Below are 12,058 nucleotides of genomic sequence, written 5' to 3'. Positions count from 1 at the left end.
TGCAGATTAATGTATTGTGGATTCAATTCCAGAATAAGCATGCTGAAATGAAATTCAAAGAAAACAACAAGACAGTTAATTGTATGCTTTTATTATGGCACGCACAGCAGGTTACCATATTCATAAGGTATTTATTCAGAAAGGAGAACATTTGGGGATTTTTGGTATGTATCAATATTTTCGTATCATGTGCAAAAACAGAAGTTATGACAAGGAAGAAAAGCCAGGGACCATCAAGATCCCTTTCACTGTTTAGACACTAAGATCAACAGAAAAGGAGACGGAGATGCAGTTCAAGGAAAGGGGATCATGATAATTTAGTATTCAGTGCATTTCTTAAGGAAGACAAATGAACAACCCTATGAGGTTTATTCACGTATTGTGCGGATATTACACCCAGAGAGCAGAGATAAAGGTCAGAACTTTAGTGGTGGTGCTGTTGTGCCCTGACAGTGAGTAACATATCAGTTATTTGTAGTATAACAGAGTTAAACAGAGTTTCTCAACTTTGTAGTCTGGACCCCATGTTGCAGATTTGTGATATTTAGTCCACTGATATATTGATATTTGCTTTTTATAAAATAAATTGACATGCTTTTAACATCATTTCTATATAGTTTATGTATCATGCTCTTTATATCAAATGCATAGGATTACAAGCTCTCTTATTGCTGGGTTCATAAAAAGTATGAACATTTTGGGACCTAAGCATTGGGTCAGGACCAGAAAATGTTGAGAAACTCTGCTCTAAAAAACAAAGAAGTGCATGCGATATAGAAAATGACTTTACGTCACCTTGCTACAGAGACAAACATGTACCATTTGGCCCTTAGATTATACAAAAGTTAGAATGTGAGATGCTACCCTGTATTTAAATCAATACCATATTTTAGGATAAAGAATTTACCGCTGATGCTAATTACAGAAAGATACATTTTGAGTCAAACATGATGGAGGAGGAATGGCACAGACCTTGGGGAGAGAAAGGGAAACTGGTCTTTTTGAACAGTTTATAAACATACAAACTGTAGTCACTCTCTCTCTCACACACACTCACACACACACACACACACACACACACACACACACACACACACACACACACACACACACACACACACACACACACACACACACACACACACACACACACACACACACACACACACACACACACACTATGGAAAGACAACCAGTGTGTCTTTTCAAGCACCTGCATCAACTTAATTTGCCACAGATCTTCATCAGGATCCCTTCTTTTAGAAACATGTGCATGTGATCATAATTAAATACATATTGCAAGTGACACAAAAATATTATAAGAAGGCAAGATGAACTTCACTTTCAATGACAATGTCAGTGCAGAATTACATCTATGAAATGAAAAAAAACATTATTGTTATATTGCACAAAGGTAGGAGTAGCAGCTGTGTTCCCTAATGTTGACAGAAAGAAAATATAGCTGCCACGAGACAAATTAACAACCTTTATTTTCCTTCAGAACCTAAATATTTTATTGTTAACCAAAGGAAACCACTGGACCTGTTTATTTATAAAGGTTAGGTCTAATTTTTGGCTAAGGGAGAGCTTCATTGGTCAAGACAGCTGTAGGTTTAAAGGGTCAGACAGAAATGCCCTGTTAAACACACTTAAAGTTAATTTTAATTATAGATCTACATCCATGATCATTGGATGATATACATAGGGCTGGGAATTATATACAATCTTACAGATCATAATCTTTTTTTATTATATTCTGGCATTTTTAAATATATTTTAATTGACAAATACATATTAAAACCAGCTTGGATGGCCGGTTTGTACTCCAATGTGATAGATATAATACTTGATACACAATGTGATGTGTTTTTTCATATTTGAACAAGTACTGTGTGTGTCTACTGTTTATCATTAGAATTATTTTTTGGATATTATTCAGCTGCAGCTTGAGGCATATTATGTCAACACCTGCTTGTAAGTGAAAGTGCAAAGTCAAAGTCAAACAAAGAAAGACTCTCAAAAGTGAGAAAAATGCAAGCAGGAGCATGACAGTGAAACCACCACTCCCTCAAATGAAGGCTGACTGTCACATCTGAACCGAGATCAGCTGACTTCAACCAATCGATCTTCAACATCAAGGAAGGGGAGGCCTGGTTACCCGGACTGTAAGGCATTCTGGAAGAAGATTGTGCGGCTGTCCTTCATTTTGTCACTTTCAGGTTAGTGTCATTGCTAAAAAGCAAGTCAGCTTTCCTAAAACTTTATTACTATTGTGACTGTTCAATAGCCACACCTAGCTTGTCGTAAATCTCCTTCAGCAGCAGGAGAGCAGTATCCTCAGATTCCCTAAAAGACAGAGAGGGAAGAACATCATTTACCTTAAGTAAAGATTAAAGTCCGGGATATAAAACAGAATACAACAAAGAGAAAAAAAAATCAAGAGCGCACAATACCAAAGAGCACAATGACTGTGGTCCACCCCTCCACATGTACGCATGACTCACCAGTAACACAGATGAGACTGGATGGCAAACAGGTACTCGTTGAAGCTCTCAATAGGTTTTTCCTGAAGTACGTAGTCGATCCTTCGTCCTCCATTCAGCATCCCCACTTTAATCTCAGGCTGCTCCGTCTGCTCTGCTGACACTGAGGGCTCTGCCTCTTCACACACTCCTGCAGCGACAGAATTTAAAAAAGTGAGGCTACACAGGCAGGCAACAGACAACATAACAGAGACAATAGCCAGCAGCTATTTGTTTTGACTCAGATATCTTGGTAAAACCAGAACAGATCAGATAATGGACAGGAAATATGGCTGTAGATGTTTTAAGAATATACTTTAATGTGATAACAACACCAAAAGTGCCAAAGTTTGTGATTGTTAAGAAAACCACTGCAGAATGCTTTTATATGTTAGGACATTTTGTACTATAGATGCTGGTCACCCATGGGTGCAAGTTGTTTTTTGTTGTTTTTATGCACTCACCCATGGGTGCAAGTATGATGTTGGGTGAATGTCAGTAAGATGGGTCAGTTTTGTGATGAGTGTTTGTTAGTATGTTACAAATGTGTTGTTGTTTTAAGAGCTATCTGCTCATGAACTCTAAACCGCTGGCTGCTAGTTTATCATATTTTATACCTCTCAAATGTCATTATACTGTGTCCACTATGTACTATGTTACATTATACTAGAGTCCCGTGTTTGGGATTCTACACCACTATACTTGAAACAACAGGAGAAGGTTGTAATGGTGGTAAATGAAAAGCTATGTGTGTGACATAATGTGCAGTCTGTTTTAACAGCAGCTGTATTCCCTTTGACCCATTTAATGAACTGACAGACTAAATACTTCAGGTGTAAGGACATAAGGTTAGTAATAAAGGTTAGGACGTGTACCTGCATGTAGCTACTGTAGGTGACCTGCTACTCTTAACAAAACAACTGTGATGAACACTATTCTACTGGTCCTGTTGTTGACAATCAGTGAAGCAGTTAATAAATTCAACCAATTGGAACCGTCGGCAGGAGAAGGAGGGAAGGGCCTTAAGAGGTGTTTGTCAATTAAACATTGAGTTGAAGATAAGATTTGTAAAAGTAGTAGTGCAGTTTGGCATGAGGGAAGGAGGAGCAGGGGAGTAGTAAGAGCCTGCGGTAATAATACCATGCATTACATAACATTTGCTCTTTCGGAGGGAGTAAAGCAGAGTACTTGAGAACCATTAGGTTTTTTGTTTATGCATTCTGCAGGTACTGCAGCAAAGTTTTAACCATTCAGCACAAAATTAAAGTATTTAGTTTTTCCTCTTTTGTGCATGTTTATTTTCCAGATTCAAACCAGGGAAGTTGAATGTAACACTCTTTACAGCTTTACAGTTTACAGAGAAAACAGGACTCCATTTTTTCATTTATTTTAGCCAAGTTACCATCCTGGCTTACCTTGGAAGTAATGCTTATGAAGGGCCCTGGGCCACTCCAGTATTTTAGTCCAAAAATCAGCACTTTTCTCTTCCACCTTAGCAGAAGAAGTGACTGCCGCTGAGGCTGAGGTTCAAAGGTAAAGTGGTAAAGTGTGAGGTAAGCAGGAGCAATTTCCAGATAGAGTGTAAGAGGGGAGGGGAGGGTGGCAACATGCAGAGCGGGGTGAGAAGAGAATGGGTTAGACACACTTTTGCTCACATACACACACAAATACATAAAAGACAAATACAAGTGCTTTTCCTACCCTGTGTTTCTTGTAGGTCTCTCTCTAGTGTAGTGTCTCCTTCATCCACCGGGGGCAGTGCAGCAACTGGTAGTCTGGAAAAGGACATCCAAGCCGTCCGTAACGATCCCAAAACATTGTTCTTCAAATCCATGCTCATACGGGTAAAGCTGTCCTTTAGTTCTATAAGACAAGAGACAGATATTATCATTAAGCCTGCTACACAAAAGCCCCTACCACGATATTGTTATACAAAGACTAATAGAAAGAAACAGACAGCCATACCCAGGTGCATTCTCTTGCGGCCTTTATGGTGAGGGATCAGCATGGGCTCCAGATCCACCTCTGTTACAATCATGGGCTCTAGCCGATAGGCCACAGGGTCATACTACACAGCATAAAGGGGAAGAGATGACTGTAATAGATGACCTGAATGAGATGACTTCACTGGTTGTTATGTTAAGCACATTTGCATGTTTATTGATTGCTCATTTTTTGTAATAATCTTAGTAAAAATACACAGTGGTGAAACTTGGACTATTATTCTTGTCATTATGTTTACTCAATGCTGCAGCTATATCTTGGTGATGGAGCATGTGTGTGTGTGTGTGTGTGTGTGTGTGTGTGTGTGTGTCTGAGTGTATTAGGGTCAGTCTTTTGTGACTGAATGGCCAGATACAGTAAATATGTGTTCACTCACTGGATGGTAGATGTTGTAAAAGCTCTTGCAGGTTGGGAAGGTGTAGTTGGGATCAATGTGTTTGAGCCCACGAACAGTCAGGAACATACCAATAGGAGAGCCAAAAGCAAAAAATGTTTGAGGGTGGAAAGCCAGCTGTGGGTAGTCAATGGATACCTGTGGAGAGAGGATGGGGTCGAAAAACAACTGCTGTCAAATTTGTTTACAAAAATGTTAGAGAAAGAAAACCCAGCTATTCAGACGGATGGAAAAACTCCTCTGGTGCACACGGTGTTTTAACATTTAACATTTAAACTACATTTCGTGACATTAAGACAACAGCCAGGAAGTGTGACAGCAGCTAAAGGGGAGACCAGGGCTCTGACCATTCATGCATGACAGGATGAGCACAGACAGTGTGGTATTGGGTTGTATGTCACAATGGAAAAAAGATGGTAGCTACAATCACCTTGGCACAATGTGACTTTGCCATGGAAACACTATTGCTCATAAAATAGCCAATATAATTCAAGTCGCCTTTACTTTCTCCTGAACAGACCAGATTGTATGTGAAAAGAACCCCCAGGCACAGATCGATCATAGAGACCTAAGGACAAAGCCTGAGAGCATTGGGACACCATGTGAGACACACCTGTCCCTTGGCTATGCCTCCATTGGTCTGTCCAGGCAAGCAGGGGGAGGAGAGAAGCAGGAAGGTGTTGCATTAAAGCTTTTATCTACTGGTACAGCCAAGCACTACTGTTTACGTCTGAGTACATGTGTGGTACCTGTCCGATGCCCACGTGAAAGTGTTCGTAGTCTACAGCACTGGTGATGGACTGCGTCCTGTGGAACTGAGGCTGCTGCATCATGAATCCTGAAGACTGGTTACCATCCTGGTCGCTGGTCACTTGAGTTGGAACTTGCAACCCATCTGGCAGATGTACTTCCCCTGTCTTAAAATCCTGTTTAGATTGAGAAATATAATAAGTAATTCTAAAGATATCTGAACTCTAGATACCTAATATGGTTACTCATGCAGATCATTTGGAGAGAGATACCCCCCAAGCAAAAGAGGAGCTGGCCATAAATTAAATAAGCCACATCAAACTGCCTGTTTCTCACTGATGTCTCCGGTAAACCAGATCCCTTAGATAGTTTCATCCTATCTTGGAATATAAAAAATCAGTCAAACAATACACATCAATGGTTGTTTAAACAGATACATATTGAAAAAAAGTTAAGTATGGAGTCATCTTAATAGCTTTGCAAAGTATTGTGTGGCCTTGATATGGACATAGAGTGTATATTCATGCCAAGCAATCAAACCATCCAACAAAATTTCATCCAGACGAAGTCCAGACCCAAGAAACATATTTTAAAAAGGCATTGCAATGGTCATATGTTCCAAAACAAAAAAACCAAGTATAGTTTCAAGCTCTCTGACCTCTGGAAGCCATTTCTTCCTGACGTAGTTTAGGATCTTCTTCCGAGGTCCAAGAGGAATACCTAAATCTTTGAGATCATCATCCTGGCAGAGGGCCTAAAGAGAAGATCGATGCGTTTTTTAAAAATATATTACACTTGGAATTAAATGACCTACCTGCTTGGCAGATAGGTTTTGTTTATATTAGGAAATATTACTTTTTAAAAGCAAAGGCTGAGGGCTGTAAGGGATTAAGGGTACATGAAATATTCTGTATACGCTGACTAAGTGTTTACAATTCTAAAGCGTTATACATAGATTTCAGAAGTGGCAGACAGACAAAGTGAGTGGATAGTAGTAATGCTTGGTAGAAATTATTACTTTTTCTCACCTGCCACTGTGGCAGTAAAATAAGTAAATAATTTCAGACCCTGATTACTCTTGAATTTGCATGTCCATTGTGTTTGTGTATGTGTTTTACCAGTGACTCCAGGTCTAGGTTTTCTGCCTGAAGTGTATCCAGGTACTGCTGTAGACCCAGTCTGGTCAGCGCCTGCTGCAGTGTGTCACTGTTCAGATGTAAGGGCTCACCAGAGGGCACCTAGAGCACAGGGAGGGAGAAAGGGAGGTGGATTTTCTTTTCTACATGAAGATAAAGTGGCATTCTTTGTATCTATATGCTGGTGTAATCTTTTACTGTTAATCTCATCATACCCCCTCTCTGGCTTCTGATCCAGTCCTCTGATTGGTTAGCAGATCAAACAGGATAAGGGAACCTGAGGAACAAGAGATCAAAAGGATAAACGTTTAAATTCAGCATATTTGTACTTACTTGGGACCCTGTTTGTTTCTTTGTTTGTCCATGTCTCACCCAGACTATGGCCCACTACTGAAACAGCCCCATTGAACTCTGAGTGTCTCTGTTTGAAGAGGGTGTGGAGCTTGTTGATCTCTGAGGCCACTGTGTCCACTATGGTCTGGCAGTAGGTGGGGCTGTTATAGAAAAACAGGTCCAGCAGAGTGTCGTTGGTGAAATGTCTCAGCCTGCTGATGCTGGGTAGAGTGATCCTCTGGATGTCCCTGGAGTCGGGGAAGGCAGGAAAAAAAAAGGAGTTTGAGAATCACTGGAGAAATACTACATAGTATTGTAAAAAAGCGAGATCTTGTTTCGTTCACTCTCTGTCTCTCTCCAGACTTACTCGTCCACACCGGTGGCATCCCCATGTAGAGCACTGTGCCAGTTGACTGGGAGGAACTCCACTCTTCCTACCTGGCCATCCTGCTGGGCACGCTTATAATGAGAGGCCAGGAGGGACAGGGTAGCACTCCTGAAGTCATTTACTGGAGAGACAAGAAGAAAAAGTGTCACACACACACACACACACACACATATATATAGACACACAAAAAAAGAAAATCTTACACTCACCGCACTGTATGATGGATCGGAAGCGCAAGTCACATGCAGGGCCGATGCCATGGACCATAAAGACGAGGTGGTCCACCTTTTCTGGTTCACCTGAGAAAACACACAGAAATACGTCTTAACTTTGGATAATACTTACATGAGCTTACATTCCAGTTTATTTCTTACTGGCATACACACAGACACACACATACCATCAGGTATTTCTACAGAGATGTTGTTCACTCCTCTCTTGACTGTTTGAGGCCGGTTCTGCTCCGAGGGGGAGGACGGCCACTCATCCTGCAATCCCATTGGCTGATACTGCATTATAAGCTGAGAAAGGAGCATGAAAATGAAGGAGAAGATGATTATAAGAAGGAAACAATGTACCTAATGTTAATTAAACTACAAAAGCCATGGTGTGACTTTGTCATCTATATAGTTTTAGTGCACATAGTAATGTTTATCAAAAGCCGGCCTAACCTTGGGATTGTGTAGGATGACAGTCTCTCCATTGGGAAAGTCCAGTTTCCTTTTCCATTCATCCAAGGTAACTGATATCATATAGGCCTCCTGAAAAATTGGAGGATGAGAGGCAAAGGATCCAAGACAAACAGATTGGAAACAAGTTAGTGAGAAACAAGCAAAGTTTGGGAAGAGAATAAAGTCAGAAGTTGCAGCAATGAGTGTGATGGTGAAGGTTGAGGGTCGGGGTCAGACTACCTCCAGACTCTTGCTGAAGTCCTCAGAGTAAGGCATGAACCTGGTGTCTTTGTCCCCTTTATAGAACCAGGTACAGCGGCGTACTTCCGTGGGGCCTTGGTCCCAGTACACAGCGTAGCGCTTCCTCTCCTTGACATGTACGTCATAGCGCTCTCCATCCACAGCTATCACCACCTCATCCTCACCGTCTCCCACTGCACAGTTTATGGACGTCGGTAGTGTGTGTGATTATCAATGAACAGTAGATATTCAATGTGTTAAAGAAATAGCCCCGTACATTACATTACATGACCTCCTGAAAAACCACTGTATACAGCAAAGGTACTGTTGATCAAGCATAACGAGCCTCACCTAAAACCTGCCTGAAACTTAACTACCTGAAACTTGCTGTTAAGCCGCTTGTAAAGCTGAGCATGTCCTGTCACGAGAGGAAAGCGTCATACTGTATACCAGGCAAGTAAGGGTTGTTATGAGTAATGTTTGACATTTTATCTTGTCATGGCTGTTTATAGTTTCACATACCCATTTACACACACCTTTATAAACAATGTACAGCATACGATGTACATGTAAAGTATATACACATGCTTACCAGTGTAGCAGGCATTTTCTAGTTTGTCAGAGTCTTCTCTGCTGAAAGGAAGCCAGGAGGTGTTGTCATCGGCCCGTCGACAGAAGAACCAGTGAGGCTGCACTTCTTGATAAGGAGCAGGGACCGACTCCGTGGCAAGCATCTCAAAGGAGGACGTGGAAGAAGGAGAGGCTTCATCCACTGCAGGCGGCGCCTGGAGAAAAATGATGATTAATCAATATTTCTTCTTCATGTCAGCAGTATTGCTCAGTTAAAAAGCAAATACCTGCCATATACAACTGTTTATACACCTGTCCAACGTTCAACTCTGCAGCTCCCAGAATAAGTAAATCTAGAAGTCTGAGCTTCGTCTTTGCCCCTTCCATTAGGCTTCTATCGAGGAACTTGAGACCATGAGACAACGCAAAGGACGATTGGACAGGAAAGGATCAGGCCCCCCCCTTGGCCAGCCGCACAAAGCCCTGTTTTATTCTTTCCCTCTCGACAAGCTGTCTCTTGTCTCTTCTTCTTTCCACAACTGATCCAACTACAGCTTGTAAACAACCTATTGCCACTGAATATCTTCCATTCACAAACAATGCTGCCAGTAACACATTAGGTACTCCAACGCTCCTGTGTCAGTGTGCTGAAAGACAGAGCCTGCCACTGCTTGACACAACAACAAACAACCACATTACACACAACTGCCAAATCAGCAATCCGATATGTAGTGCAATGTGCTCACAGAAGGTGTCCATATTTGAAATACGATTTAGAGTGAACTGTGAATGGAGCACCCTTCCTAAAAATAAAATCTCAATCTCCTTGCATGTAATACCATCTTATGTTTGCACTGCTCACCAGGCTATATGCTGTATATATTTGTTTAATGTCATACATCACAAAAAAGGCCAAGTTCCTTTAGAAACCTTCAGGAGAGAGATTCATGGGACTCCATCCAGGTACATGGATATGTTTCCAGCTCATTGACCGGCAGACACATTGATACTAGCTATGACCACCATGTTGGTTTTATTTTCTCCTCTGAGCTACATGACGTGTCCAAACATGAAGTGTGCACACCTTAAAGAGAGACAGTAAGTGACCTCTATAGCACCTCCAAAAGACCATCATTTCTACGTTGTCCTGCTATCATTCTGTAGTGGTGAAATGATGCAGCTGCTATTTCTTCCTGAGACTTTTTCCATTAGCAGTGATTGGTTTTATAAAGCCGTTGTTGGAAGCACATAGCAATGTGTTCTATAATAACTGCATTTTGTTGCAACAGGAGTAAGCTGAAAATCAACACTTTCACTTTTTCATTTGAAAGGAGTGAATTATATTTCTAACACAACTGTTGTGACATATATTTTCATTACTGGAATGGCATTGAAAACTATACAAGCTTTCATCGTATATTGCTTCTGTCAAATTTACAGCTTAAACCTCTGAGGATTTCCCCCGATCACAGCTCAACCTAGTCCAGGACTGAAAATATAATTTATTGGAGATAAAACATTGAGAGTGTACTTTAATCAACAACTAGGACCAAGTAGCCGTCTATACACCTGCAGTTATTCAATGAAAAATGATAATATGACTCAAAATAATCTTTAATGCAATAAATAACCTTTTAGCAGTGTATTCTAAATGATGATAACTCCGATTGGTCAGAGTTGACCTTTGTCCTGCACAGAATCATAGATTTCAAAACTATTCTTGAGACATATCAATGACTCCTTGCCAATTTCACCAATAGAGTTGTTTCATAATAACAATTTCTTGAAACAACTTATCTTTTTCTAATGAAAAAAAGGCCATAACACTAAAGAAATATTCACAAGATCTGTGTGTCTTTGTTAAAGTCTGTCTCCCATCAATGTGTGTTATCCTTTACCTAAATTGAAACCCAGCACTCATCCCAATATCCTCAATGTTTAACCATAACTTAACCTAAACCCCAATCATGGAGCCACAGGAGAAATACTTTGACAAACAACAGCGTTGTACGCATATACAAAGTTCACACATGCACCTTCACCTGATCCTCAGGTGTGTTCTCTGCTGTCTTAGTGGGGTTGTCAAACAGGTCTTGGGTGTTGACGTTTGGGGCAGCCTGAGGTGGACCCCCCTTTTCACAAGGACTGTGTGGCATTAGCCCAAAACCTGACCCCAAACCTCAGCTCTTAACTGAGGGGGGGCAGGGGGCCACACAAACACAGGATCTGTAATGAAACCAGCTGCGCACAAAAAAAAAAGAGAGTGAAAGGGAGGTTTAAAGCACCATCACAACTATTAACGTTACACAACATGCTGAAGGGACTGACTGACTGGTACCTGCACCATCTGTTATTGAGAGGGTTAAAGTTCACACAGTGTTAATCACAGATCTGAGTACTGGCAGCTGTTCACAGTACAAACAGGCAGGTCAATGTGACAGCTGACTGACTGGTCTACAAGGATTGAAGTAAGTTGAGTGAGCCCTTAATGATTCCTCCACCCTGTGTCGTTATGTGTGTGTTTCAAATAAAAACACACACACACACACACACACACTCTCTCTCACTCTCACTCACTCACACACACACACACACACACACACACACACACACACTCTCTCTCTCACACACACACACACACACACACACACACACTCACTCTCACACACACTCACACACACACACACACACACACACACACACACACACACACTCTCACACACTCTCACACACACACACACACACACACACACACACTCTCTCTCACACTCACACACACACACACACGGTGTTGACGTCGGCTGAGGTTCATGCTAGCTACGTTAGCTGAGTTAGGATGGCTGATCGGGACGTCGGTGCTCGCCGTTTACCGTCCTCACATCCTGCTGGTGTTTTAGCACTTGTAACAGACTACGGTTGACACAAACTCACCGACAACTTCGCATAAAGTTGATGCAGAGGTTGTTTTTTCTCGTTGTTTAGCTCGCTCGGTCTAGCTCGGCTAGCTAAGGGCAGCCTCCTGTCAAACGCTGCCCGGTTAAAGTGTTGTC

The 12,058-nt window shown here is 41.4% G+C and overlaps 1 protein-coding gene across 7 annotated transcripts; it reads right to left on the bottom strand.

Moving 5' to 3' along the window:
• Positions 1–1,473: 1,473 nt before the first annotated feature.
• ddhd2 (DDHD domain containing 2) lies at positions 1,474–12,021 on the bottom strand. Of its 7 annotated transcripts, none has more exons than XM_054610304.1 (20): positions 11,940–12,021; positions 11,045–11,249; positions 9,031–9,223; positions 8,439–8,632; positions 8,199–8,288; positions 7,928–8,048; positions 7,737–7,826; positions 7,507–7,648; positions 7,179–7,387; positions 7,022–7,083; positions 6,789–6,908; positions 6,329–6,424; positions 5,670–5,846; positions 5,534–5,560; positions 4,903–5,058; positions 4,488–4,590; positions 4,224–4,385; positions 3,938–4,042; positions 2,505–2,673; positions 1,474–2,346 (listed from the first exon to the last, which is right to left on the bottom strand). In XM_054610304.1, exons 2-20 carry the CDS (start codon positions 11,162–11,164, stop codon positions 2,268–2,270), a joined length of 2,415 nt encoding a protein of 804 aa, XP_054466279.1. In that variant the 5' UTR covers positions 11,165–11,249; positions 11,940–12,021; the 3' UTR covers positions 1,474–2,267. The 7 variants fall into 7 exon arrangements, with proteins under 7 accessions (XP_054466279.1, XP_054466280.1, XP_054466283.1 ...); XM_054610305.1 differs by having other exon boundaries at positions 11,051–11,249; XM_054610308.1 differs by lacking the exon at positions 3,938–4,042.
• Between the last annotated feature and the right edge of the window lie 37 nt (positions 12,022–12,058).

Source organism: Anoplopoma fimbria, chromosome 13, assembly GCF_027596085.1.
Source record: "Anoplopoma fimbria isolate UVic2021 breed Golden Eagle Sablefish chromosome 13, Afim_UVic_2022, whole genome shotgun sequence".
Lineage (NCBI taxonomy): Eukaryota > Metazoa > Chordata > Actinopteri > Perciformes > Anoplopomatidae > Anoplopoma > Anoplopoma fimbria.
The sequence above is the reverse complement of the archived record's forward strand: the minus strand, read 5'-3'. Positions and strand labels throughout refer to the sequence as shown.

Bases quoted from the DNA above. Each gene is read 5' to 3' on its own strand.
- ddhd2 (XM_054610304.1), bottom strand. From the start codon at position 11,164: ATGCCACACAGTCCTTGTGAAAAGGGGGGTCCACCTCAGGCTGCCCCA. The intron at 9,224-11,044 runs GTGCATGTGTGA...ATTTTTCTCCAG, and splicing joins CACCTGAGGATCAGGTGAAG to GCGCCGCCTGCAGTGGATGA. The intron at 4,591-4,902 runs GTGAGTGAACAC...TATGCTGTGTAG, and splicing joins TTTACAACATCTACCATCCA to TATGACCCTGTGGCCTATCG.